At 45.2% G+C, this 27936-nt stretch overlaps 1 protein-coding gene across 1 annotated transcript; it reads left to right on the top strand.

Moving 5' to 3' along the window:
* The first annotated feature begins 126 nt into the window (after positions 1-126).
* On the top strand, positions 127-25432 carry LOC136966979 (kinesin heavy chain-like). Its single transcript, XM_067261090.1, has 24 exons — positions 127-252; positions 6132-6219; positions 6567-6640; positions 7687-7791; positions 9416-9464; positions 9687-9830; positions 9921-10045; positions 10281-10385; positions 10578-10726; positions 10869-11017; positions 13638-13801; positions 14611-14679; positions 18450-18656; positions 19078-19224; positions 19364-19552; positions 19700-19817; positions 19915-19991; positions 20078-20187; positions 23468-23569; positions 23782-23842; positions 23928-23999; positions 24562-24666; positions 24803-25019; positions 25296-25432. The coding sequence occupies exons 1-24, from the start codon at positions 127-129 to the stop codon at positions 25430-25432; spliced, it is 2889 nt and encodes a 962-aa protein (XP_067117191.1).
* The last annotated feature ends 2504 nt before the right edge of the window (positions 25433-27936 follow it).

Raw genomic sequence — 27936 nt, forward strand, 5'->3', positions numbered from 1 at the left:
CTTCAACGAAGCACAATAAAGAATGAATGCCACTTTGGTCAAATCTTAATATTTTTGCTTGCTTGGTGTTGACAAAGAAAACTTAAAACTAAATTTATATATTTTTTGGGATACAATAATTTTGTCATGGCGGACGCGTCTGAGTGCGGAGTAAAAGTAATGTGTCGGTTCAGGCCTTTAAATGAATCGGAACAATCAAGAGGAGACAAATACATACCAAAATTTAAGGGGGAAGATACTGTTGTGATAACGGTAAGTCGGTTTATTTCTCAGAAGTCAACTTAAAATCGCCGTTGTCTCTATTTTGATACATTTGAATCAAACATGAATAAGTTGCATCTCCACAATGTCTGGTCAACAGACAAATGGTAAATATCGGATGGATACGCATATCTGTGAGACATTCGATTTCTAAGTCGAGATCGTGAATAATTCAGATATGATAGGCTATTAAAATGTGCTTTAATTAGGCAATCTTGGAGTCATGAGGCTTTGTTATGTTTTTCCCGTTTCATTTCGGTACTCAACTGGACCTAATGTCAGTTGAACGTTCCTGCTTCTCGGGGTCATACCCATTATTTAATGTTGTCTAGCTATTAAACGGTGGAGAATTGATAACCTATAAGCGAGCTGTTATCCGCACACCACTATAGCACAGCCGACCGTGCTGTCATGGTGTTGGAAGTAGAACGTCTACCTTCCCTGACTGGCATGCAGTGGAGACATGCTGTAGCCTACTAAGGATATCACATCAGCTTCATAATCACTTTACCCAGGAAATGAGAATATAATAATAATTGATTGTTGAAGAAAATGAGTCTTTGTATTGTCACTCCATCACAGCAGAATAAACTGCCATGTCTAACATCAGACTCTCCCTCCCTCCCCCCCCTCCGCACATTGCTGCCATCCCTCCCTCCCTCAGTCTGTCCTTCCCTCATACAATCTATCCTTCTATCCTTGCCTCTCTCTCCCTCCCTCTCTCCTTCCCTCAATACCAACCTCCATCTCTCCTTCCCTCCCTTCCTCCCTCCACCTCCCCCTTCCCCCAGCAAGAGCAGTGTTTCAGAGTGATGTACCTCAGCAGGAGGTTCGCAGATGGGCTCTGCCTGAGTGGAGACCATTAGCAAGGGAATAGGCCTGCTTGTCTTGGTCTGAAATGGCTGAACCCATGAAGACATCACTGATGCTTGAATGCTGGTTTAAATGGTCTTTGAGGAAGAGTGGGTGCAGCAGAACATGCCCATCAGTGTCTGTCAGACTATGTCTCAGTGGAATAAACAAGGCCTGTTTTCAGCTATGAGGGAGACAGGGACCTACTTACCTTGATTAGAGACAGACTGAAACTTTGTCCTTTAGTAGACATAAGTTTGTGTCCTGGAATTCTGTTGTGTGGGTGTGTGTATGTATATGTGTGTGTTTGTGTGCGTGTTTGTCAGTGTGTGACTGTGTGTCTCAGATTTCCCAGTTATAGCATCCATACACCTACAGCGAAGTTGAACTACCTCTCCTGCCTTTCCCGCTGTGTGTAGAGGGCAGCCACCTTGCCTGAATACAAAAAGCAGATGACAGAGTCCTCTCCCCATGCTAACCCATGCGCTATGTGCTGTAGCATTGTTCAGTAGCCCTCCAGTCAAGCCACTCCTCTGCCATATGTCCCATCCCCAGTGTCCTCCCTGTCCCCCAGAGAGCCAACATCCTGAGGGAGCTGTGTACCTGGATCAGGGATCAGATTCTCCATCTCTTTCTGGAGGACAGCCAATAGCTATGGGTAAAGTTCAGTGGCAGAGCATTGGGTAGAGCATTGGACTGCAGATCGAGATCGAGCCCCAGGTTCAAATCTCCCTGTGCATCGCTTTGGATAGATGTATCTGCTAACGTAATACAATATTATGCTATGGAGTTGAGGTAGAGACTAACTGGTTTTCTGTTGAGGTAACCCTACCTTGAGTGTTACTGCTGGTATCTCTGAGTGTTACTGCTGTTATCTCTTGAGTATTACTGCTGGTATCTCTGAGTGTTACTGTGGGTCTGAGTGTTACTGCTGGTATCTCTCGGGTTCACTGTGCAAATGTGCTGAGTTATGGGTTGTAGCCTAAACACCTGGTTTGTGTAACTGTTGAGTGTTAGGGGTTGTGTGGTCATTTAAATGTATTTTAACAACCCACAACTCACCATATAAAACATATTTCTGCAGTGTTTAATTAGCACATTATTGGTTTAGTTCTGTCATCACCAGCTTTATCTCCAAGGTCTATTTGAGGCCCCAGAGCCACAGGCTTGATCTGGGGACACAGTATGTATATATATTTATATTATGCACATAATTTGAGCCTGACAATCTGGCAGTGTGCCTGAGTTTAACTTCCCCTTATTATGAGCTGTTAAATAATGAATTACTTTGTAACTCTGTCTTTGTGCTGTCCTGTTGCTTAGTAGTGTTTGTTTGGGGGAGGGAGGTGAGTGTTGGGGGGGCAGGGGTGATTATATATGGCCAGATGGACGAAAATGAATTCCTGGATCGTTTGTTATTAGTGTGGGGGATGGTGGAAGGGCAATTCTCACACCCACACACACACACCAACACGCATACCCTGACAGATTTTCTCTTTGTTACAGCAGATTGAATAAAAAAAAGAAAGAAAAGATTAGCTGATCATCAGATCTATATGTACGTGTGTTAGAGCGATCCTCAGCAGAATGTGATCCTCTGGATCCTGGCCTGACATTTAATGCATATTGATCTGCAACAACGTCTTAGAGCAGAGAGAGTCTGTGACTGGTCACTCCAGTATGACAGTAGAGCCTAAAGTTAAAATGTTTAATTTAATTTAGTTAAATTTATTTTAGACTAAAGTCTGACTGTCAGGGTACTGAAGTCTGAAATAAATTAAAATAAATTAAATAATAATTGTAAAAATATATATATTAATCAACTAAAGACTCCTACCATTCTGATGTAAATCTGTGAAGCGTGGCATTTCAGACTGGGGCTCAACTGCAGGAAAATTGATTTGGGAGTTCAGTGAAAAAAGAAAAAAGAAACTTTGAAATCTTGAATGGGGAAAAAGAACAATATAAAAAAAGAATGAGTTATTAAGTCTCCCGCTGGATGATGTCAATGCCTGGTTGTGTTAGCAGGCTTCTCTCCAGGATGGCAGGCCTGTTATAAGGGTTCTGTCACATAGTGTCACATTGTGGGGAAGGGACAGACAATTAAGTGACCGGGGTGCTATTAGGCTTCAACAATGAGACACAAAACAAAAGCTACATTGCAAAACCTCTCCTGATGACTATTTTTCTGAGGTCTATATTCCTGAAAAATCTATTTTCCTGAGGTCTATCTTTAGTTGTCAGACCACAAGCTGAAATTCCATAGTGCCATTAGTGGTGCTGAACAGCATGTTGGAGGTATCATCTGTTCATACAGGTGCACTGCAGCAAAGCTGCTTGGTCCAACAGCAGCCCCTCTCATAATCCCCTTGTCTTGACTGGGCTGGACTGCACATAATACAACCACAGCTACATATCAAACATACTTTGATAGTGTATCACACTACTAGTCTAATATCCAATGTTTTGTCTGGAATTAAGTGATTGAATTTATTATTTGTGTAAGTGTAATCCTGCATGCAGTCGTGTTTATGTTAAAGTACATCCGTGAGTAGCTGTTTAGTTTGGTGAACAGACAGGTTCTGCCTTGTTCCAGGCCTGTATGTGTTTGTGTGTGTGTGGGGGGTTCCTGTCTCTAGGGTCATGTGGTCTCCATGACGATGGCTGCCAGTCGTTAGACATGATTGACAGGGGAACTGAAGGACTGCCCAGAATCCCTCTCTCTCTCTCTGCTATAGTTGCTCTTGTGTTTTTTTAAAGCACTGAAGTAAAGTATGTGTGTGTGGTGTGTGTGTGGTATATGTGTGTGGATGTGTGTGTAAGTGTGAGTGTTGATGCCTTGATCCCTCCCATGGTTGGAGACAGGAACACATAGACCGCACTCACACTGAGAGAGGCAGGAGCAGGTTTTACTCTCACAAGGGAGGGCCCATCCATTATTGAAAGGACCACTGTAGCGTTTACACATGTGCGTGGGGTCTGCTTGAGTAGTAGGTCTGCATGTGTGGGTGCATGTGTGTGTCTGCCTATATGTGGGGGAGGTCTGCATGTATGTTCGCTAACCATCCAGGCTGCTCTGGACTTGGCTGTGTGAGGCAGGCCAGTGTTTACCTTGCCCCCCGCTCTGCTATATTACCAGTGAGAGAGAATGAGAAATGAAGAGAGACAGAGATAAAGAGAGAGAGACAGAGAGACAGAGAGAGACAGAGAGACAGAGAGAGAGACAGAGAGAGAGAGAGAGAGAGAGAGAGAGACAGAGAGAGAGAGAGAGAGACAGAGAGAGAGAGAGAGAGAGAGAGAGAGAGAGAGAGAGAGAGAGAGAGAGAGAAAAAGAGAAAAAGACAAAAAGACAGAGAGAGAGAGAAAGAAAAAGACAAAAAGACAGAGACAGAGAGAAAGAAAAAGACAAAAAGACAGAGACAGAGAGAAAGAAAAAGACAGAGAGAAAGAAAAAGACAGAGAAAGAGAGAGAGAGAGAGAGAGAGAGAGAGAGAGACAGACAGACAGACAGAAAAAGACAGAGAGAAAGATGGAGAGAGAGACAGAGAGAGAGATTGAGAGAGAGAAAGAATGGAGTGGAAAAACCCTGGCTCACATGACAGCAATCCTGTTTCCGTACTCGTTGATTTGTCGAGGGACACCTGCAACAAGCGGACATCCAATCAGAGCAGGCCTCTCACAGTAAGATGCAGTTTCCGTGGCGACCGTGTGGTTGTATCAGCAGCAGCTTTATGTCTCCCGCTGCCTGTGCTCTGGAACCCTGCCCCCTCTGAACCCTGAACTCCCTTAAGTATGTCCCTCTGAACCCTGCCTGCTCAACAAAGACATGCAAGAAGCGGACTGGGACATTGAGAAAAAAACTAAACAAGCCTGGTAATGGCCAGTTTAAGATAGGGCTGAGTCAAGCTGTGTGTCTATGCCTGTGTGTATAAGTCTGATGTATGCTCATTATTCAGACGGCGCTATGCTAACCCTGTATTGATGGTTAGTGGCGCTGCCCCCCAGTCAGCTGCCCAGGGTATGACAACAACAACATGGTTAACAAGACATGTTAGAAAAACAGAAGAAGTTGTGCATGTTTTCTTGTCCTGTGTTATCTGATCATGGTTATCTGATTATGGCCTGTTCACATGCATGTCTGTGTGGAGTCTTAGTAAAGTACTTTCCCTTCAAGACTTTTGTGTGTGTGCATGTGTGCATTCCTGCATGCATGCATGCGTGCGTGAGCGTGCAATGAAAGCAAGAAGAATGGAAATGGGTCTGCTCCAAATCTCCCTCTTCTCTCACTTTCTTTCTCTCTCTCTCTCCCTCTCTCTCTCATTCTCTGTCCTTCTCTTGCCCTCTCTCTCTACTCCCTGTGGATTTACTGTTCTGGGTTTACTGTAATATAAGCTTTACATCGCTGCACAGGACTGCTTGGAATTCTAGTCTTGATTTCCCAGAGGCTTTGTCTGTCTAACTGGTACACAAGTAAGAGTAGGATTGCTGCATCTGCCTACAAGATTAACACATTTCTGTTTTATTAAATCTTAAAAAAATATATATATATGTTTGAGCAGTAATTGGATCTATAGATCCTGAAGCTGGTAGCTAGTGTAAATCCATAGGTTAGTTGTATACTTGGGGAGGGGGGGGGGACAGTACTTAGTTTCCATTTGTTGTTGTTCTATATTGTTCATAAGTCTATCTTGTTGTTGTTGTTTAAAATGTTCACGTTGTTTATGTTCATTATTTGACCATAGTTTTTTTTATTTTGTATAAAAAACTTACATTCATAGCTTCATTACAGTATCTCTATATTCCTTTTGCTGCTGCTGTAACACCCAAATGTCACTGCCTGGGGATTACTGTAATAAAGGGTTTCTTCTCTTCTCTTGATTTTCCAGTAGAAGCCGTATGTGTTAGGTATTATATGTGTTAGGTATTATATGTGTTAGGTATGTGTTGTGTATGTGTTGGGTGTATGCTAAGTATGTATTGGATATGTGCTGAGTATAACAGTGTGACTATCTCTGCAGGGTAAGCCCTATGTGTTTGATCGCGTCCTGCAGCCCAACTCTGCCCAGGAGCAGGTGTACGACGCATGCGCAAAGCAGATTGTCAAAGGTGGGTGTTCTGCCTCTGGGGGGGGGGGGGGGGGGGGAGAGAGAGATGAAAAGGGGCCGAGTGATAGAGGGAGAGAGAGAGGAGGAGAGACTGATAGGGAGTGACTTGACTTATTATGCTATTTATTGGGACATTCTCACATTAAAATTACACTTCTCAGTCTATCGTTTTTGGTTAAGAAACACCACATGATGATTATTACAGGACGATGAATGTTGTTATTATTATTCCTCCAAGAAGCAGATGGTTCTGACTCAGCATGACATGAACATAAGGTGAACCAATTCTGATTGTGTGACACATTTTCACAACCACACTGACGCAATGATCTGATTGGATGATTGCAGATGTGCTGGGCGGGTACAATGGGACCATCTTCGCCTACGGCCAGACTTCCTCAGGGAAGACCCATACCATGGAGGTAGGACTGGGGGACAGCAACACCTTTGACCTTGTATATGTACACAACACTAGGAAATCAATAAAATAAAATAAAATGTGTGCTAAACCTGTGCATGTATATTCAAGTACATTTCTAATTTATTCCCAAAACCCTAGGGAGAGGGGGTGAGCATGGAGATGGGAAGGGGTAAGGTGGGAGGATGGAAGGGGTGAGGACTGAGGTGGGAGGGGGTGAGGAGGCAGGTGGGAGGAGAGTGGGTGATGAGGCAGGGGGAGGGAGGAGGTGGAAGGAGATAGAGGAGGAAGGGCGGAATTGGGAGGAGAAAGAGGGTGAGGAGGGGGGAGTTGGGGAGGAGGGTTTGAGAGAGGAGTGGGCTCTTGGCTAGTCTCTTTTTCCCCACCCAGATAAAAAGGATTCACTACCAGTGTAGTGATGGCACAGCCCTGAGGAGAATGACTGCCATTTATTACACCAGTGTCAGGGTTAGGGTCTCTTGTTATTCGAGTAAAGATGATGATGGGTAGAGCATTCTTGATGAGGTGAAGGGTGAAGATCATGATGGTGGGATTGACGTGGATGAGGAGAGCAGAGATGGAAGCTCCAGGGATTTACTGTACAAGTCTTTTAGGAGGCCGACATCTCCAAAAAGGGGATCAGTAATTATATCCCTTTTGCAAAAAGAAACAATAAATGTTATCACTCCTCTATAAAACATTATTGTACCAACTTTTGTCTTTCCAATGTTTTTAAAACTGGCAGACAACAGGGTATCTTATCAGATACACTTCTTCCAAATACCTCGCGAGTGGATTTTTGTTTCTTTATTGCAATCCTTTGTAATTCCTACATTAATCAATGTGTGTGTATGGGTGCGTATGTGTTGTGTATGTGTTGGGTGTATGCTAAGTATGTATTGGATATGTGCTGAGTATAACAGTGTGACTATCTCTGCAGGGTAAGCCCCATGTGTTTGATCGCGTCCTGCAGCCCAACTCTGCCCAGGAGCAGGTGTACGACGCATGCGCAAAGCAGATTGTCAAAGGTGAAATGTGTGTGTCCTGCAGGGCAAGCTCCATGACCCCCAGCTGATGGGCATCATTCCTCGTATAGCCAGGGACATCTTTGACCACATCTACTCCATGGATGAGAACCTGGAGTTCCACATCAAGGTAACATAGCACACATGCCAGTCTGTCTGTATCAGATTGCTGTTAAAAGGGAATACAATTCCCCAACCACTGACCATACTTTTAGACATGAAGCTACCAAGGTGTTAAAGTGAGTGAATAAGGCCCTTTAGAGCACTGCTATTGGGGTCTGGGCCTGTGACAGCACCCCAAAGAGGTCCAGATCCAGGATGGACCAATGCTTCCATATGGGCCTCCACCTGGTGTTTGTGTGTGAGTGTGTGTGTATCTGGTCCACGGCCATCTGGATACTTTTTCATTAAAAAATCTTCCACAATAACAGTCATGAGATTTATTTTCGACTTCTCTTTGAATCAGTTTCAAAGAGAAACTGATTCAAGAACCTACAAAAACACTACACAAACAGCTAATCGTTTAGCAGAGAAACAAGCGCATGTGGTTGATGCATGTTTCTGGCCTCCCCCACTCACCTCACTTTCAAATGAAGTTGACACACTCACAGCTGACGCTGTAGCTAGCTAACTCTTACTACCGGACCACACACAGCTAGCTGGTTAACTCCTATGTATTGTAACACACAAAATTAGCTAGCTAACTCCAATGTTCCTCAAGACTCAATTGTTGTTTTCTGACATCTTACAACATCAAAGCTGAAGATGCCAGGTGTCAACAGGACTAGGCGGCACATAAACATGGCTATAGCTGCAGATGTGGTATGCACATATTTCGCCACAAAAATGAAAATATTTGGTTAATGAAATATTTCATTAACCATGCAACAGTGCCTTCCACAAAATAACAGCAATGCAATCGGGAACAAAACACACATTTTGGCTTCTTTCATGTCTACATAGTGTACTGCAAAGGTTACTTCCCCTTTCTCTGCTTTGCCCCCCCAGAGAATTTGGCCCTCCAATGAGAAAATGAGCTATGATAGTACAAGCACGATAGTGGTTTTTCATCAAGACATCATGGCTTTCAAACGACCGAAGCATGGCAGTTAGCCCCGCCTCTCTCCTCCTCATAGCATTTAAAGCTACAGACACAGAAATGGCACATCCTAAGGAAAGTTCATTGTGGGACTGCTCGTAGGGACTATAATTCTGCACCAAGGCTGAATTTCGGGAAAGAGACTTCAGATACAATATTAAGGGACCACTAAGGCCAATATAAAAGCATCCAAAAACAGCATGCCATGGGACCTTTAACAAGAATACTCAAATTGAGCATTATTATTGACATCGATCAATATAAAGAAAACATACCGTGATAACATTTTCTGCCAAATCGGCCTCCAACAAATGTCAGACTAAATAAGCCTTTAAGAGTTTAACTACTCATCATGTGGATCAGATAGTCACCAAGGAACCGGGCTATTAATCAATTAATTAATTAATTAATTAAGGTTACCGGTTCGATTCCCGGCCGTGAAAAATGACGTGTCCTTGGGCAAGGCACTTCACCTTACTTGTCTCGGGGGTAATGTCCCTGTACTTACTGTAAGTTGCTCTGGATAAGAGCGTCTGCTAAATTATTAAATGTAAATGTAGGTACAGCACATCTGTCAGCCCTCAGCTCAGTCAGCTGAGTGTTCACATCCCTCTTTAGATTCACAGTGTCCTGTGTCTCCTCTCTCTCTCTGCAGGTCTCCTACTTTGAAATCTACTTAGATAAGATCAGAGACCTGCTAGATGGTGAGCCAACTATGAATCTTTCAAAATGTCGAATAACTCTGTTGGACCTCTTTAAAGACCTGTAATGGTCTTTGGTTTTCCGTTCAGCCCCTTATTTGGATTGCTGCCTTCAGTGGCTCCCTGCTCCAGTGTCTAAGGCCTGCCTGTCTCTCTGCTCCAGTACCTAAGACCTATGTATCTCCCAACTTCAGTATCTAAGACAAACCTGTTTCCCTGCTCCAGTATCCAAGACCAACCTGTCTGTCCACGAGGACAAGAACAGGGTTCCGTACGTGAAGGGCTGCACTGAGCGCTTTGTCTCCAGCCCAGAGGAAGTGATGGACGTTATCGACGACGGGAAGACAAATCGTCACGTCGCTGTCACAAGTGTGTCTCCTCAAAGCCTGTTCTACATCTACCCAGTGTTCAGGTAACTGTATGGAGTGTTGGGTAACGTTGAGCCTGTCTCTCCTCCAGACATGAACGAGCACAGCTCTCGCAGCCACAGCATCTTCCTAATCAGCATCAAGCAGGAGAACGTGGAGACAGAGCTGAAGCTGTCAGGGAAGCTCTACCTGGTGGACCTGGCTGGCAGTGAGAAGGTCTGACCTCACCTGCTCGATGTCTATCTTTGTCTGTCGCTGTCTCTCTGTCTCTCTGTCTGTCTCGATCTCTTTCATTCTCTCTGTCCATCTCTCTGTAGCTCTTTCCTTCTATTTCTTTCTCTTGTCTCCCCCTTGTCAATGACTTATGAGTACACAGATGTTCGATCGAATCGAAGGTTCCACTGAGAGGTTTCCTGAGCAATGGTATATACTCCCCTCCCTCCCCCCTCAGGTCAGTAAAACTGGAGCAGAGGGCTCAGTGTTGGACGAGGCTAAGAACATCAACAAATCTCTGTCAGCCCTGGGGAACGTCATCTCAGCGCTGGCTGAGGGAACTGTAAGTTATCTCTGTCTCCTCTCTCTCGTTTTCACTCTCACCCTCCCTGTCCCTCTCACTCTCAAAGCCTCCTCTTCCTACCTCCCTCTTTGTCTCTCTCTCTCATCCTCCCACATTTACATTTATAGATGTGTGTAACCAGTTGATTGCCATGTACCTCTCTCCCTCAGTCAGTCCTTGTCTTCTGTGTAGAAAACTCACGTCCCATACAGGGACAGCAAGATGACCCGCATCCTGCAGGACTCCTTGGGGGGAAACTGCAGGACCACCATCGTCATCTGCTGCTCCCCCTCCGTCTACAACGAGGCCGAGACCAAGTCCACACTCATGTTCGGACAGAGGTGGGCCTCCCTGGTCTTACAATCATACTGTTATGCAACACATGGGACTGAACTGTGTGTGTGTATGTCTGTGATGGCGGTGGTGTGTGTATTTGTGAACATGCTGCTGTGTGTGTGATGGTGCTGTGTGTGTGTGTTGCAGAGCTAAGACCATCAAGAACACGGTGTCGGTGAACCTGGAGCTGACTGCTGAGGAGTGGAAGAAGAAGTATGAACTGGAGAAGGAGAGGAGCAGAGGACTGAAGATCAGGATCCAGAAACTAGAGAACGAACTAAAACGCTGGAGGAAAGGTAGAGAGGGAGGGAGAGGGAGAGGGAGAGGGAGAGGGAGGCAGAGGTAGAGGTAGAGGGAGAGAAATAATAATAAAGATTTCCGAGGCACGACAGAAAAGCTGTCAAGCAGTAGCCGTCATGGTGAAACGAGACCTGAATCCTGATGAGAACATCTCAACTGGAAGGCACACACACACACACAAACCCTGACATACGCGCGCACACTCACATACACTCGCAGACACACACATGCTCACAAATTAACACACACTAACAAACCAACAAGTTTATACAAATAAAAGGGAGGTGCATGCACACACTTAAACATAGGGACATGCACATACACACACCCCTGGAGAACTCTAATAGGAAGAGATAAGGGAGGTATATCGAGTCATCCCTGACTCTTATGTGAACTCAGGTCATCCCAGCCTCACCGCTCTCATTATGTCTGAATGCAATGGTTCATGTTGGGATTGCAAGGAATTTTACTGTCACAAAGTGGACTTTTCTGGTTGACCTGGATGGGGGGTCTACAAACAAACAACCTCCATCTTATGTTGTCCGTTCCTTGCAGTTTCTCGAAAGACACTGAGGCATGTTCACTTTGTCCTGGTGCATTTGTCTCAGTGTCATCAGTCTAGAGACAGAGAGAAAAGGGGATGAAAAGATGAAGGAATGGGGGGAAGGAAGGATGAAGGGAGGATGACAGCACACAACGTATGTGGGCTCTGACTGTTGCCATGGCTACAGTCATACACTGACTGATAAGTCGTTAGATGCTCTGTAGTCTCAGTCTTCTCTCTCTCTCTCTCTCTCTTTCTCTCTCTCTCTCTCTCTGTTACTCCTAGTTTGTCCTGCCTGCCTCCCTCACTACCTCTCTCTCTCTCTCTCTCTCTCTCTCTCTCTCGCTCTCTCTCTCTCTCTCTGTTACTCCTAGTTTGTCCTGCCTGCCTCCCTCACTACCTCCCTCTCTCTCTGTCCCTCATGCTCTTTCCTTGCCTCTCCCTCTCCTTTACCCCCCCCCCCCCCCCCCCCCCTCAGACACAGCAGAGTAGATAATCTACAGCTACAAACACCGAGACAGTCCTTGAGGATGCCACTGTCTGGGCCTCTGAAGTAGTTCTGTCATAATGTTACACACACACACACAGCCTTATCCCAGTCTGCATGAGGTCCATCCTACAGAGGCTCATCTCCCCTGAGGAAGACTCATCTGGAGGTGTTAAGACGTCTATCACCAGGGGGGTGGGCAGATTGTCCATAGAGACTCCCCCCCCTCAAACACACACAGTTATCTGTGGAAATAAGGCTTCAAAAAGTGTTTTGTGAGCTTCCTGGGGCAAAGGGGGTCATCACAGGGGTGCAGATGGGATTTTTGAACTGGGGGGGACCAAGCTGTCAGCAAATGATTCCAACTCAATTAGTAGTTATTTTGTGTAATGTTATATATATGTATATACATATATACAGTACCAGTCAGACAGGCAATGTTTATTGCAGTTTCAGTATATGAAGCTGCAATAAACATTAGTATGTCAATCACGCACCAAAACTTCATGCCCTCTGCAAATGTTTTATTTAAACATTTGCTGATCTCAGCAGGATGTAAATTATTACAAATATAACAATGTGTATGTAAACGGTATAAAGTATAAACACTTAAACAATAGATTTACATAAATAAAATAAGTATAGCCTTCATAGCATGAAATGTGAAATGAAATTTACACTTTAAATTCAATATTCCAAATTCCCTCTGCAAGTATGACCTTTCTTTGTAATTCTTTTTCCAATAATAAACCAAATTTATTTAAAAAAAAGAATTCCCTCTGCAGCCAAACAAATTTACCTTCTAGAGGCTGACTCAATAGGTCCCAAAAACATCTCTCCTCCTTTCATTTCCCTGAAGATATTGCTGGGCTGTCTGTCTTGTCTGTCCAGTTTGTCAAGTCTGTCTTGGTGAATATGGCACACAGCAATGCCATTGAGCCTTTTTTGTGTTGTGGTTGATCGCAACCAATAGGTTAATGAAAGGGAGCGAGCCAAACATTTCAATTTTAACCAGCCAAACGAGCGGGGCTACTAACGTCATCTCCATGACAAACAGGAAGACGCCAAGCCTAAAAGCACAAACGCCAGCTCCAAAAATACTTTAAATAAGCATAATACACTTTTCTTATTTAAGAAAAGTGTATTGCGTTACACACGCTAATACAAGCTAACATCGCTAACATTGCCTAATCAGCTGTGCAGTTATGAACTGATGCTTGTCGCCTTACGTAGGGAGAGTGGTGGGGACGGATCGGGGTCACAAGGAATCTGGGGGGGACATGTCCCCCCCTGTCCCCAGTGCCATCTGCGCGCATGGGTCATCAGCTAATATGAGATTTCTAGTTTTCTAAAGTTAAGTTGTACAGTATGAGGAAAAAAGTTTCAATCTGAAAATACCTGCTGTCTCTGTATTCACCTTATTCACCCACTAACCCATTTCTCTCCCCCTCATCTCTCTTTGTCTTTGACTCTCCTCCATTTACATTTTTCTCACTAAACCCTATTTGTCTTTTTCTCTCTCTACATCTCTCTCTCTATCTGTGTCTCTCTCTATCTCTTCTTCCTCTCCTCTTGTCTCTCCCAGGAGAGGCGGTGCCTGTGGAAGAGCAGCTCAACAGTAAGGAGAAGACCAGCGAGGCCACGCCCGTCATCGAGACCCTGGCCCCGCCCGCTGCCCCGCTATTGGACGAGGAGAAGACCCGGTACGAGGGACTCATCACTGACCTATACCAGCAGCTGGATGACAAGGTGGGCGGGCCGAAGGGAAAGGTTTTAGGCTGAGGGAAGGTGGGGCTGTGGGAAACTTGGAGTTGTGATTGGTTGGCAGATATTACATTTGTGTATATAATTGTTAATTCATGGATAGATCCTAAGATACCGTAATCAAGCCCTGAATTTGACTAATCATATGTAAATACTCAAACATGAATAGCTCATTCTGAAAGATGATGATGATGGTACGTAATCGGTGCCAATGTCCGTAATGATTGGTGATTAGGCTAATTTTCCAAGGTCATTAGAATCTCCCTAAATAGCTGCTGGGAAAAATGAACAAATTTGGCAGGCAGCCAAATTCCCAGTCCTGCTCAGCATGACCTCTGGGACAGCGTGTGACTGTTATACACACTGGAGTAGTGCACCACACCAGCTCTGTCCTCAACCAACAGTGACAATAAGACAGTACAGTAGACATTTGTAATGGAACGTTTTCTATAAGGCATTAGTTTAGCAATGGATTTCTATGGATTTTTACCAAAAACATTGCTTTGTAAGAAGTTACATTTTAATAGGTGGATAAAGGCTCTAATAATATGAACAGCTAATAGTTCAATAAATAATAATTAAGATATGGATTGCCCTGGTGGCTCACCGGAGAAGAGTGCTGACCATGGGCACTCTTTGTGTCGTCCCCTCTTTCTCCCCTGCCTTTCCTGTCTCTCTGTAATGTCACTGGATAAATAAGGAAGAATTTCTACCAAAATCTTTTTATTTTTTATTTTTTTATAATAAAGATATGTTGAATCAGACAGTGTGTATGACCTTTGAACTGTTTCCAGGACGATGAGATCAACCAGAGCAGTCAGTTGGTGGAGAGTCTGAAGGATCAGATGATGGACCAGGAGGAGGTGAGGTGCCGTCCCCTAGGCAACAGCTGTCACTGACCAGACACCTTTTTTTTTTTTGCACGTGTTTTGCTGCAGGAACTTAAGTTTGTGTGTATCGCCATCTAGTGGTGAATAAGCAGTAGGATACACTAAAAGTGGTTACCAGTGGGTCCTTTGTGTCATGTTCAATGGACCATCACAGTAGTGACTTCCCTTGCTTACTGGGTGAGTCCTGGCAGACAGAAGTTTGGCTTCCTAACGCCTTGTATGGCAGAAAATTACCTGAAAATTGCGGCAGTTACCCAAAGCGATTTCAAATGAAAATGCCATTGCCATGGTAACAAATCAATTTCCCTCTCTGTGGTGCATTCAAAGGCAGCTCCAGTCCTCTATTAAAGAGACACTGGGGCTGCTGTTACACCCTCATGCATTCTCTCTATAATACAGTGTCTCAGTCTAGAAGAGGACGAGATTTTGTAATGTAAACTACATGTCATTGGCTATACATATTGCATTAAAACTTTAGCAGACACTTTTATCCAAAGTACAAATGTACAAAGACGTACAAATGGTACAGAAAATACAGTGGGAAATCAAGGATCAGAAATGCATAGTTTAGTTTTTTGTTCATTCTCATCATCGCTCTCCGAAACTAGAAGCATGGAATTAATTAGCTGGTCTCTCAATGCTATTGACACCATCTTCTCGAAGAGAAGCTCGGGTTCGGGGGAACCCAACTGTCCGGACGGGACGTTCGCAGCTGGCTACACGATGGACGCGTGGGAGAATTGGCGTGTCGTGTGTCTAGCGGCGCTTTCCGTGGAGGACGTTGAAGACATCTTCATATTCGGAACCATGATTACAGGCTTTCTGCTGTTTGGAATAGGCGCTGGCTTTGTATATCGGAAAATTAAGGAAACGGCTGCAGCCATCAAAAGCCCCGTTAGGCTGCCGATATGATTGATGCGGTGGGCAGAGTTGTTGGAGCTCAGACTGTGAACTAACGCAGAATTGATTACAACAGGGATAAGTTTGCGGCTCTGCAAAGGAAGATGGAGGACATGGAGACCTTCCTGAAGGGTGGACGTGAAAATTGAGTTGCGGCTACTCGTCAAAACAACTACCCCAATCTTATCCACTTTCGGCCCCGTAACCAACACAGGCCTTGGCCAAGGCCGTTGCTGGAAAACAACTCCCCTGGAGAGCGCTGAAGCGAGACTATCTTGCTCCCCCCCCCCCCCCCACCGACATCTGTGGCTTGGTCTCTGCCCGGGTCATGACCAAGGATGTCTCCTGGCCAACACAATCTGCATAGGGAGAATCGGACTGATTGTGGCCTAGGTCAAGGGTGCCAACCCAGACCTACTCACACATTAACTTTCACCTACTACAGATATCACCACCCCCCCACCCCCATCCAATGCCTTCGCCTGCTTGTTTCCCCAGGGTGGCTGGCGGGTCTGTGTCCAGCGCCTACCATGGCTGCAGGTCCAGATGCTGCTTGTCTACCCCCCCACTCCCCGTTGCAAGTCACGTGTTTTTGTAAATGTTGTTGTGCTTATGTGCTGAGGTTTTTGTCTGTTCCCACACTGAACTCCTCTAGGAGTATTGTCTGGGTGTTGCCTTTTTACATTTACATTTACATTTATTCATTTAGCAGACGCTTTTATCCAAAGCGACTTCCAAGAGAGAGCTTTACAAAGTGCATAGGTCACTGATCATAACAACAAGATAGCCAAAAAACATCGCGAGTAGCCAAAACATGAAGCACACATTGTGAACAACCAAAGTAAGTGCCAAAGGGAAGAACCATAAGAGCATGTAGTTAAACAAGTCACAACCAAACAAAATGAACAGCTATAAGTGCAAGTGTACCTGTGGAAAAAAGCAAGCAACAGTAATAAAACAATATATCACAGCGAGAACCAAAAATTTAAATCAGTTACCACTAACCACAAGAGCAACAAGTCTCTAAGCAAGAGTCATTGTGATCCTTGAGGAAACTAACATCGGGTCAAGCGAACCGTTCCTAAGTACCGTTGTACTCCCGGAACAAGTGCGTCTTGAGCCTTTTCTTGAAGGTGGAGAGACAGTCAGTGTCTCTGATGGAGGTGGGGAGTTGATTCCACCACTGGGGGGCCAGACAGGAGAAGAGCTTGTGTTGGGACCGGGCGGTCTTGAGCGGTGGGACCACCAGGCGGTTGTCTGAAGAAGACCGTAGGTGGCGGGTGGGGGTGTAAGGCTGCAGGAGAGACTTGATGTAGACGGGTGCAGTCCCGTTCACTGCTCGGAAGGTCAATACCAGGGTCTTGAATCTGATACGGGCCATGATAGGTAGCCAGTGGAGAGAGATGAGGAGCGGGGTAACATGGGAGCGTCTGGGTAGATTGTAGACCAGGCGGGCCGCCGCGTTCTGAATCCTCTGAAGAGGGCGGGTTGCACATGCTGGGAGACCAGCGAGCAGAGAGTTGCAATAGTCCAACTTGGAGAGGACGAGTGCTTGGACTAGCAGCTGGGTGGAGTGCTCAGACAGGTATCTCCTGATCTTCCGGATGTTGTAGAGGGTGAATCTACACGACCGGGAGACCGCAGCAATGTGGGCCGTGAGGGAGAGCTCATCGTCCATGGTAACCCCAAGGTTCCTGGCAGAGGATGAAGGGGTCACCGTCGCAGATCCCAGGGTGATTGAGAGATCGTGGGAGATGGAGGGTTTAGCCGGGATGATGAGAAGTTCTGTTTTGGCGAGGTTCAGCTGGAGGTGGTGCTCGGTCATCCAGGCGGAGATGTCTGTGAGGCAGGCCTCAATCCTAGCTGAGATCCCCGGATCGGTCGGGGGGAACGACAGGTACAGCTGCGTGTCGTCAGCGTAGCAGTGGTAGGAGAAGCCATGGGAGGTGATGATTGGTCCAAGTGAGGTGGTGTACAGAGAGAAGAGGAGGGGTCCAAGGACGGAGCCCTGTGGGACACCAGTGGAGAGCTGGCGAGGGCCCGACAGTTTGCCTCCCCAGGAAACCTGGTAGGATCTTCCCGACAGGTAGGATGAGATCCACTGGAGTGCAGTGCCAGTGATGCCCATCTCAGAAAGTCTGGCGAGCAGGATCTGGTGGTTAACCGTATCAAACGCTGCAGAAAGGTCCAGCAGAATGATAACGGATGACCTGGAAGCCGCTCTGGCAGACTGGAGGGCAGTGGTGACTGAAAGGAGGGCAGTCTCTGTGGAGTGGCCAGTCTTGAAGCCCGATTGGTTGGGGTCAAGCAGGTTGTTCTGAGAGAGAAAGTTAGACAGTTGGTTAGATACAGCACGTTCAATTGTTTTTGAAAGGAAGGGTAACAGTGATACCGGTCTGTAGTTCTGGAGAACGGCAGGGTTTTTCTCTCCTCCTCTCTCCTCATGTTATGCTCATCCTGTCTACCCCCTTGTCATGTTTGTGTATTAGAAACTGCAAGTGGCAGCTCGGATCTAAGATGGATTCGAGAGACCGCAGATAGAGTGCGGCTAGTTTGGTTTGTTAAACGTTTTAGATCAACACTTGTATTATTGTTTTTGTTGATTTTATGTAAAGCACTTTGAGCTGCAATTCTTGTATGAAAAGTGCTATATAAATAAAGTCTTACTTACTTACTTCAAAGAATGGGTGGCACAGAGCAAAATAACCACATGTCGGCTACCAGGCACAGAGTACAACAATAACAATATTTTAACTAGAGTGCAAACATCTTTTTTGTCCGTCCATCTGTCTGCCTGTCTGCCCATCTGACAGTCTGACCGTCTCTCCCTGTCCACTGCTCAGCTGCTGTCATCCGTGCGCCGGGACCTGGAGCGTGTTCAGGAGGAGCTGTCCCAGCTGCAGAGGGAGAGCAGGGCGTCCAAGGAGGAGGTGAAGGAGGTGCTGCAGGCCCTGGAGGAGCTGGCCGTCAACTACGACCACAAGAGCCAGGAGGCCGAGAACAAGACACGCCACAACCTGCAGCTCAGCGATGAGCTCAGCCAGAAGACGGTGTGAGGGGGCTGGGGGAGGCTGGGGGGAGGCTGGGGGGAGGTGGAGGCTTGGGCTGGGGGGAGGCTGGGGCTGGGTGGAGGTTGGGGCTGGGCTGGACTGAACTGAACCGTCTTACATACATACCATGTTCGCCTGTACTTAGACCCTTTGTGACTTGCCTTAGGATAGCGCCACCTGGTGGAGATGATGCTGTGCACTCAAGTGAAAGACACCCAGTACAGGATTTTGGAACACTCAACCCAGGGCATAGGAGACGACTTGGAGAATATTGTGATTTTAACTTTATATGTGTGTGCGTGTGTATATACTTCTGTCTATCTGTCCTTTTGTGTGTGTGTGTGTGTGTGTGTGTGTCTGAGCGTTTGTCTGTCTGTGTGTGTGTGTCTGATCGTTTGTCTGGTTGTGTGTGTGTGTGCAGACCTCTCTGGAGGGCGTCCAGAGGGAGCTGTCCAGCCTGCAGGAGCTCAGTAGCCACCACAGGAGGAGGGCAGCAGAGATCCTCAGCCTGCTGCTCAGGGACCTCAGTGACATAGGAGGCATCCTCGGCACCAGCGACCTGAAGGCTGTAAGACACATACACACTCACACACTTGCTCATACACACACATACACACACTTGCTCGTACACACAGGCACATGCTCATACACACTTACTGAAACACAAATATACACCCCCCCGACCCAGTCGTCCTGTGTGTGGTCAGATGGCGGAGGGCAGTGGGGTGATGGAGGAGGAGTTCACCATGGCTCGTCTGTACATCAGTAAGATGAAGTCTGAGGTCAAGACTCTGGTGAGCCGCAGTAAGCAGCTGGAGAGCAACCTGTCAGAGACCAGCCGCAAGATGCAGGCCAACGAGAAGGAGCTGGCTTCCTGTCAGATGCTCATCTCCCAGGTAACCACACAGGAAGAAGCACTGTCTCACAGGTTTTGTTAAAGTCAGTAAAATATAGGTTGCTTGACCATGACGAACCTAGCTATTGGTTTACCATGCTGTAATTAACCTCTCCCTCTCCCTTTCCCTCTCCCGTCTGCCCTCCAGCACCAGGCTAAGATCAGGTCTCTGACTGACTATATGCAGAGTATGGAGCAGAAGAAGAGACAGCTGGAGGAAAGTCAGGACTCTCTCATGGAGGAGCTGGCCAAGCTCAATGCTCAAGGTGACACATACATATACACACACACACAATTAAAGCACTCATGCAGAGACACACTGTCATTTTTAATGAAAATTATACATGTTTGCTGTGTCTCCAGGGAAGATGCAAGAGGTGTCAGTGATGGACAAGGAGAAGGAGCACATGAACAGACTGCTGGATGCTGTGGAGATGAAGGTAAGCACACTCTTCGCTCACACACACTTTGTTCGTCTCTCTTTCTGTCCCCATCCTCCCTGATCCCTCCCTCTGTCTCCCTGTAGAAGACTCTGGAAGAGCAGATGGAGAACCACAGAGAGGTGCACCAGAAGCAGCTGACCCGTCTGAGAGACGACATCGACCTCAAACAGAGAGTCCTGGACGAGCTCAGGGAGTAAGAGACACTAGTACACCTGCTCTAGTACCCTAAACCATGCATCCTATAGACACTAGTAGACATGCTCTAGTACCTTCAACCATGCACCCTAGAGATACTAGTTGACCTGCTCTAGTACCCTAAACCATGCATCCTATAGACACTAGTAGACATCAGAATCAGAAAGGGATTTATTCGCCATGAAAGTTTGCACAGACAAGGAATTTGCTTTGGCAGGAAGGTGCATACAATAAACATATACCTAAAATTTAAATATGTGGACTAACTATACTAAGGGTACATAAACTAGCAGTACTAAGTGGGATTAGAATAGAATTAAATATACAATAAAATATAAATTGCCGTAAATTACAAAATACAAAATTATAAAAATACAAAAATACAAATATTACAAAAAATACAAATGTACAAGATACCATGTTGTGGTGCAGTGCAAAAGCAGAGTGTTTTAAGCAAGAAGTCATTTTGAGTCAGTGTGGTCCCTTGGCCTTGTTGAAGAGGCCAACAGCGGAAGGGAAGAAACTGTTTTTGTGGCGTGAGGTATTGGTCCTGATAGACCGCAGCCTTCTGCCGGAGGGGAGTGACTGAAACAGGGAGTGTCCAGGGTGGGAGGAGTCGGCCACAATCTTCCTCGCTCGCCTCAGGGTCCTCGAGGTGTGCAGGTCCTCGAGGGTAGGCAGATTGCAGCCAATCACCTTCTCAGCAGTACGGATGATACGCTGCAGTCTGCTCTTGTCCTTGGCAGTGGCAGCAGCGTACCAGACGGTGATGGAGGAGGTGAGGATGGACTCAATGATGGCTGAGTAGAAGTGCACCATCATTGTCTTTGGCAGGTTGAACTTCTTCAGCTGCCATGCTCTAGTACCTTCAACCATGCACCCTAGAGATACTAGTAAACATGCTCAAGTACCCTAAACCATGCATCCTATAGCCACTAGTAGAACTGCTCTAGTACCTTCAACCATGCACCCTAAAGACACTAGTAGACCTACTCTAGAACTAGTGCCATACATGTAGTGTGTATTGTACAAGCAAGTTCAATTTCAAGTCTTTTGTCAGCTGCAGAGAACAACAGTCAGACTGGGCCCTGAAATTCTTAGGACAAGACAACGCAAAGCAACCTGGCATAACATAACATAAGTACACAGAACATAGATTAAATCTAGGAAAAGCTAAAATATAGCAAGCCTCCTAATATACAAATAATATACAATATTCAATACGGTATACTAAACCTCTAAATACACATAATACACATAACTTGTCAGGGTGTGAGGAGGGGTAGGACCCAAACGCACAAGAGATGCGAGGCATGGTCGAAAAAAGGGTTTGATTTCTCAAAAACGGGAACAGATAGGGTACTCACACGGACAGGTATCGTAAGGACAAGACAAAGACTGGACACAAAACAGAAACCTAAACACACAGAACCAAACGATACACAGGTGGACACAATAACGCTAACGAGAACAGGTGAAGACAATGACAGGGAAACACTAGGGCAGGACAAAAAACTGAAACGGGGGGGGGCACGGCTGTGGCCGTGACATAACTAGAGAGAGTACAATTTCTGGGGAAATTGTAGGGTGTGCTTGCTTGCGTCGGTTGCACAGGGGTCCGTTTTTTAATTAAATTTTTACAACTGATATTCCTGTGTATTTTATATAAAAATGCATACTTATTATTTATAAAGATTACATAGATTTAAAAGCATCTTTTTTTTGCTCCTCATTTACAACTCAAAATACGAGTGAAGCGTAGAATGAAATAGATGTCTTCTCATTTCCCCTGCAAGAGGCAGCCTCATAGCTGAATCAAAACGAATAAATTTGGCAGTAAAAATTGACCTAATCTCTATGACTTAAACGTTCGTAAAAGTTTTTCCCTTCTCGTGATATTTTCAGGCATTTAGCCTACTCATATTGCATTCATTCATTAGTTTGGCTGTAGCAATGAAGTTCAGGTTAGTAGTCAGATAGTTTCACCTACTGAAAGACTTTTGATTTAAGTAAGGGGAGTGCCGAACACGTTCTGTCGCCGTTTGACTTCCTAAACAGCTGTGGAGATGTTTTTGTTAGCTACTCACTAGTGTCTCGGGTAGGCTACAGCGTTGCAGTGAGCTACACTGGTTTGAAACCACAGGTAATGGTAATTTTACCAACAAATCGTTTACTAATGTCATAATAAATCCTACAACGAAAATGTATTTGTGAGGAATGTTTATTTTAACGATTGAAAACAGATACATCATAGACCACTGTAGTATGTGTTGCCCGGGCAACACAGGCTAATGTCATGATGCTAATACTTCAGTGAAATAGTAGACTATTGTTTCCGAAAGTAGATAATATCAGCTTATATTGTACATTACACATTACAGTTGTGTGTCATATCACAAAGTAAAATTAGTAAATAGTTATCACCCTGGCCTCTTTGCTTGGGCGTTTCTGCAGCTGATTTGCAGTAAAGCAGTTAGCTTAGCTATCTCCCAGAAGTTACCGAGCTGCTAAACTAATGTTCTGCTAGAGGTAGTCACGCGAGTTTTCGTGACGTTAGTGACGTTAGTAACGTCAGTGACTGTGGCTAGCAAATTAGCTTAAAAACTTAACTTGAGCCTAAACCATGCAATGGAACGTAAATCCCAATAGAAGCAACTCAATCGCTACCAAGACGAACATTTTCTTTTGACACCTAGGTTGTCTATGTAGGCCAAATATTGACTGAGTTTTAGGGGGGCAAAAAGAATAATAAAAATAATAATAATATATATGTGAGAGAACAAAGGTTGTGCCCTTGCCGAAGGCAAAGCACACCCAATAACCTATACTAACCGTATAAACCTATACTAACCTAAGACAAGTGAAGTACAATAGTGCAATATTGCTGATCGTGCAACCAATAGCTGAAAGTGACAGTGTGTAAAGTGACTAGTGAGAAGTGTATCAGTGTCCATATCAATGTCCATTCAGAAGCCCGATGGCTGCCAGAAGGCAACGGGGTAAAGAGACTGAAGGATGGGTAGTAACAGTCTCCTAGAATCCTGCCAGCTTTCTTGAGGCATTGTGTGTAGTAGGTCTCCTGTAGGGCAGGGAGCTTCCTGCCGATGATGAACTCAGCAGACCGGACCACACTACGTAGGGCCATGAGTCCATGCCAAACCTCTTTAGTCTCCTCAAGAAGAAGAGGCCTTTCCGGCACTAAATGTCCACTGTAAATCCACAGTGTTGTCCCCTGTATACAGTAGTGTTGACACCCCCTCCAACCTCCCCACCCCCAGTCTGAACCAGGCCCAGCGGTTGGAGCACAGCAAGCTACAGTCTGACTTTGACAAATTGAAGACTGAGGAGATGGAGAAGGACAACAAGCTGCAGAAACTGCTGTAAGACAAGCCATTGCATGTACTATATTTGACCTATACAGAACAGAACATAGTCCATATAGAACCTTGTCCATAAGATAACTAGGCAGTACAGTACCTGTAGGTACTAGTTCTTCAGTATGTGTCAGGATGTTACTGTAATGTTATAACTAACATTTGGTGTTAGTAACATAAACTAGTGTGCATGAAGCCTGTGTGTCTTTATTTGTCAGTTTGCTGACTGAGAAGAGGGAGCAGGCCAAGGAGGACCTGAAGGGTTTGGAGGAGACTGTGGTGAGTGGGGACAGACACAGACCTTCTCCTGTACATGATACATACCCCTGGAGAAGATCCTGAGAGCTCATTTTCTTTCAAATAGGTCAAGGAGCTCCAGACTCTGCACAACCTGCGCACGCTCTTCATCCAGGACCTGACCTCACGAGTGAATATGGTAGGCTGGTTCCACACCAAACCCTAACCCAACACCCCTTCCACCCCCCTGAACCCTAACCCTCACCCCACACTCCTTCCACCCCCAGAACCCTAACTCCACACCCTTTCCACACATCAGAACTGTACCATATGTCCCTGAAAACTCAAGGTCTTTATAAGTTATGAGGAAGGTCATTCAGTGTCCAATGAAACATTTACACTTACGTACTGTCTTGTTTGTGGGTGTACGTGTAATCACCCAGGCCTTGCTGCCCACCAGAATGTTGCCAGTGTTTTGGTTCAACGTTATTAATATCCAAAGCCAAACATTAAGCAGAGCCTGAAAATAAGCTGATAAAGGAGTCGAGCATTAGCTAGTGCTAGCAGTTGTATCTTCTGGGTAAGGACATCGCATGCCTATGTCAGCTCTCACAGTGCATGTCAGACTATGTCAGAACCATGGCTGTTGACTGCTGTTTCCTTCATAGATGCCACTTGAGTTTGTTTTGTATATGCATGCCAAGTTCCATTATATTGATTTGTTGTGATGTATAGTCTCTTCATCCTGTCCATCCAATCAGAGTGCAGAGATGGATGTTGACGAGGCTGGAGGCAGCCTTGCCCAAAGACAGAGGATCACTTTCCTGGAGAACAACCTGGAGCAGCTCACTAAAGTCCACAAGCAGGTAGGTCCTCTCACACTGAACCACACAAACACACACATACATAAACACACACAGACAAGCACACAAATAAAAACAGTTACACACCCACAGACAAACATACACAATCATGTTGACCACCCCTCCTGTATGAACACAGCTGGTGCGTGACAATGCCGACCTGCGCTGCGAGCTGCCCAAGCTGGAGAAGCGCCTGCGGGCCACGGCGGAGCGGGTCAGGGCCCTGGAGAGCGCCCTGAGGGACGCCAAGGAGAACGCCATGAGGGACCGCAAACGCTACCAGCAGGAGGTGGACCGCATCAAGGAGGTCGTGAGGGCCAAGAACGTGGCCAGGAGGAGCCACACTGCTCAAATAGGTAGGGCTGAGGGCGGTGGGAGAGGGGTGGGGAGGGGGGCTGGGGGACTTTGGTCAAGTGGAGGAGGAGGAGCCCCTCCGTCCAGTGAAATCGACCTCAACGAGTGGGGAGAACAGAGACAAAACCTCAGTACTGAGTTTCACCATGTTTCCTTATTTCTAAAAGACCTTGAATCGCTCACACTGGGGTTAGTTTTCATTGTGCAGAAATGTTGATAAAAAAAAAAGTGTTGCTAGGATTTTAAATAATGTTTGCTTCCCCTGTGTGTGTGTGCAGCCAAGCCCATCCGTGCTGGACATCACCAGCAGCAGCCTTCATCCTCCTCCACGGGCCACACCCTGCGGGGCGGTGCCGGCGGGCCCAGTCCCCACCACCACCGCCCGCGCCAGCCACAGCAGCAGCGCACCAAGTAACCACCAGGTCAGTAGCTCCGCCCACCACCCAGCAGCAATATGCATGAATTCTGGGTCAAGTATTAAGTTATTCATGACAGCCAGGATACCCATAATGGCATTCAAATCATTCAAGCCTAATTCAGATGTCAAGGCCTTTCAAGCTGTAATCAGTTCTGTGGAAAGTCTGAGAATATTTTTGTGTTTGCAGAGGAAAGTCAGCCAGTTCCTACTCTCAGCTGCCAGCGAAACTCAGATTTTGTCCTTGTGTTTGTTGCATTATATTAACCTGCTCATATTATTGTAACTCCAATCAAGCTACTTACGTAAAATGGCCAGAAATGCTGTTCTTGCTCATGTGCATGACTAAAAAGTGAAAATTCTGAAATGTGCCACACGGGGGCAGTATCTAATCAATCTGCAACTGTGATTGGTGCTGTTAAATACTTGGAGGAAAAATACCACAGCCAGAAACCGTACCATTGTGTTATCAGTCTCACTTTCACAGTAGGCCTATTTGAGTTGTAGCAAGGTGTGGGTGTTAAGAATAAGATATTCTTAATTTATAATATCAGTGTTCAGAAGTATCAACTTCTCAAGTGGAGAAGAAATTGTCAAAGGATGATTATCCAATGTGCAGACTGCAGGGATCAGGAGACCAAGTGTGTGATTTCAGTCACAGTTCACTGTGAGAATTGTGTTTTGGAATTGGTCTTGATGATGATTGCAATTGTCTATCCTTCCTGTTACGCTGCTAACTCAGGTTAGCAACGTGTCTTGGTGACATCCTTTGAAATGCTAATCCTGACAACACTTGCGCCGCCATATTCTTTGCATATGGACACAATTATGACAAAGAAATTGACTTGTCATCTCAGTTTTATAGAGTTCATTCTCTTGCAATCACACTTACTGTAGGTGTGAACTGGTCTTAGGCTTGTTCACAAGAATGTTCATATTATTGTTATGGACATCTTTGTACAGTTACAAAATATAGTTAAATTGTTTTATGACCTTAGATTCATTTAGATACCATGGATGACTTGGTTAACTAACAGGCAGGAGAAGTAGTTACTAACATCAACATTTAAGTAAACACAACATAGAAAAGAAAGGAGCAATCATCACACAAATATTCCTCTCATAATTCTATACTTTATACTCTTGTGGTAAAGGTGAAGTGTTGAAGGAATTACTTCTTACAGCTCTGTTCACTTCAATGAAAGGGAAAAGTTTGTTCTTGTGTTTGAAAGTCCCGCCAAAGAAAGTGAGGGTGAATACTGTGACTGTCAGGTCGCCTAGGAAAACCCTTTGAAGCTCAGAGAAAGAGATAAGAGGCCATATAATGCAGAGTGCAGAAGACCCCCCCCCCCCTCCCTGTTTCTTTACCAAGATAGATGCCTACCGTACACCCTCCTAAGATCTTCTCCCATCTCCCACAGGCTGGCTGCTTCAGACCTTAGGATCAAAGCTGGATCGTCAAGCAAAGATCCTCCATTCTACAATGACTTTACTTTAACTTCAATAACCTCATTTCTGCACTCCCCACCCCAGAACACTCTCAGCCACTGGGACCAACACTGACTTCACCAATCTGCCTTCGTTGGGACCACAGACCTCATCTCCCAAACGTTTCTCTCTCTCTCTCTCTCTCTCTCTCTCTCCCTCTCCCTCCCTCTCCCTCCCTACTCATAGCCAAGAAAAGATGCAGACCCTTTATACCAGTCAAGTGCATTCTATCTCTTTATTTTTATTTATTTATATTTCTCACTCTCTCTCATTTTGTATCTCTTGTTCTTTCACTTGTCTATTTATATTGTTCCTACGATGACTATCTATTATGTATCTAGAGATTCTTCCGATTATCGTTGAATTCCTCTCCCAGTGCTGTAACTTTTGAAACTGATTTTCCTAAAGGTTCTTTAAAGCCAAATTACAAGTTCAGCATACCGTAAACTATTCTCAGTTCTAGAGGCCTTTTATCAAGTGGTTATGGACCAAGGTAAACATTTGCAGACAAAACTAAGATTGTAGTTTCTTTTTAAAAGTTTTTTATAGATATTGAGGTGACTATGTGGTTGTGTTGACAGACTATCGCTTCAGTATAAACACAATCTTGTTAAGTTTGCACATTTCGTGACTTTGTTTTATAAAAATGTATCCTGTGTATTATCAATTATTATTTAAATATCAACTGTTTTTTTTCAGACTGACATTATTCCACTTTTTATGTGATTGTAGAATATGACAGTGTAAATGTAACTCTACTGTACATGTGTGTCATCTGTGTTTGAGAAATCCATATTGATATGAGCACACTATCATCTATGTTCTCATTTTAAGCTTTTACACATCCAGGATCATCATAATCATGATGTTGCATCAGTAGGAAGCAATGAATAATAATGGTGCTCTGATTTATGAATTAGTACCATGAATCTTATATAGGTCTACATATTTCATGTCTGTACAGTATTGTCTTAATTACATAAGGTACTAGGTATCACAAAACATTGAGGTGTATG

This window comes from Osmerus mordax, chromosome 2 (genome assembly GCF_038355195.1).
Source record: "Osmerus mordax isolate fOsmMor3 chromosome 2, fOsmMor3.pri, whole genome shotgun sequence".
Lineage (NCBI taxonomy): Eukaryota > Metazoa > Chordata > Actinopteri > Osmeriformes > Osmeridae > Osmerus > Osmerus mordax.

What these genes read in the sequence shown, in the direction of transcription:
- LOC136966979 (XM_067261090.1), top strand. Translation starts at nt 127, where the DNA reads ATGGCGGACGCGTCTGAGTGCGGAGTAAAAGTAATGTGTCGGTTCAGG. An exon ending in GATCAGAGACCTGCTAGATG is followed by an intron (nt 9,465 to 9,686) that starts GTGAGCCAACTA and finishes TCCCTGCTCCAG; the next exon opens with TATCCAAGACCAACCTGTCT. An exon ending in TGGATGCTGTGGAGATGAAG is followed by an intron (nt 19,992 to 20,077) that starts GTAAGCACACTC and finishes GTCTCCCTGTAG; the next exon opens with AAGACTCTGGAAGAGCAGAT.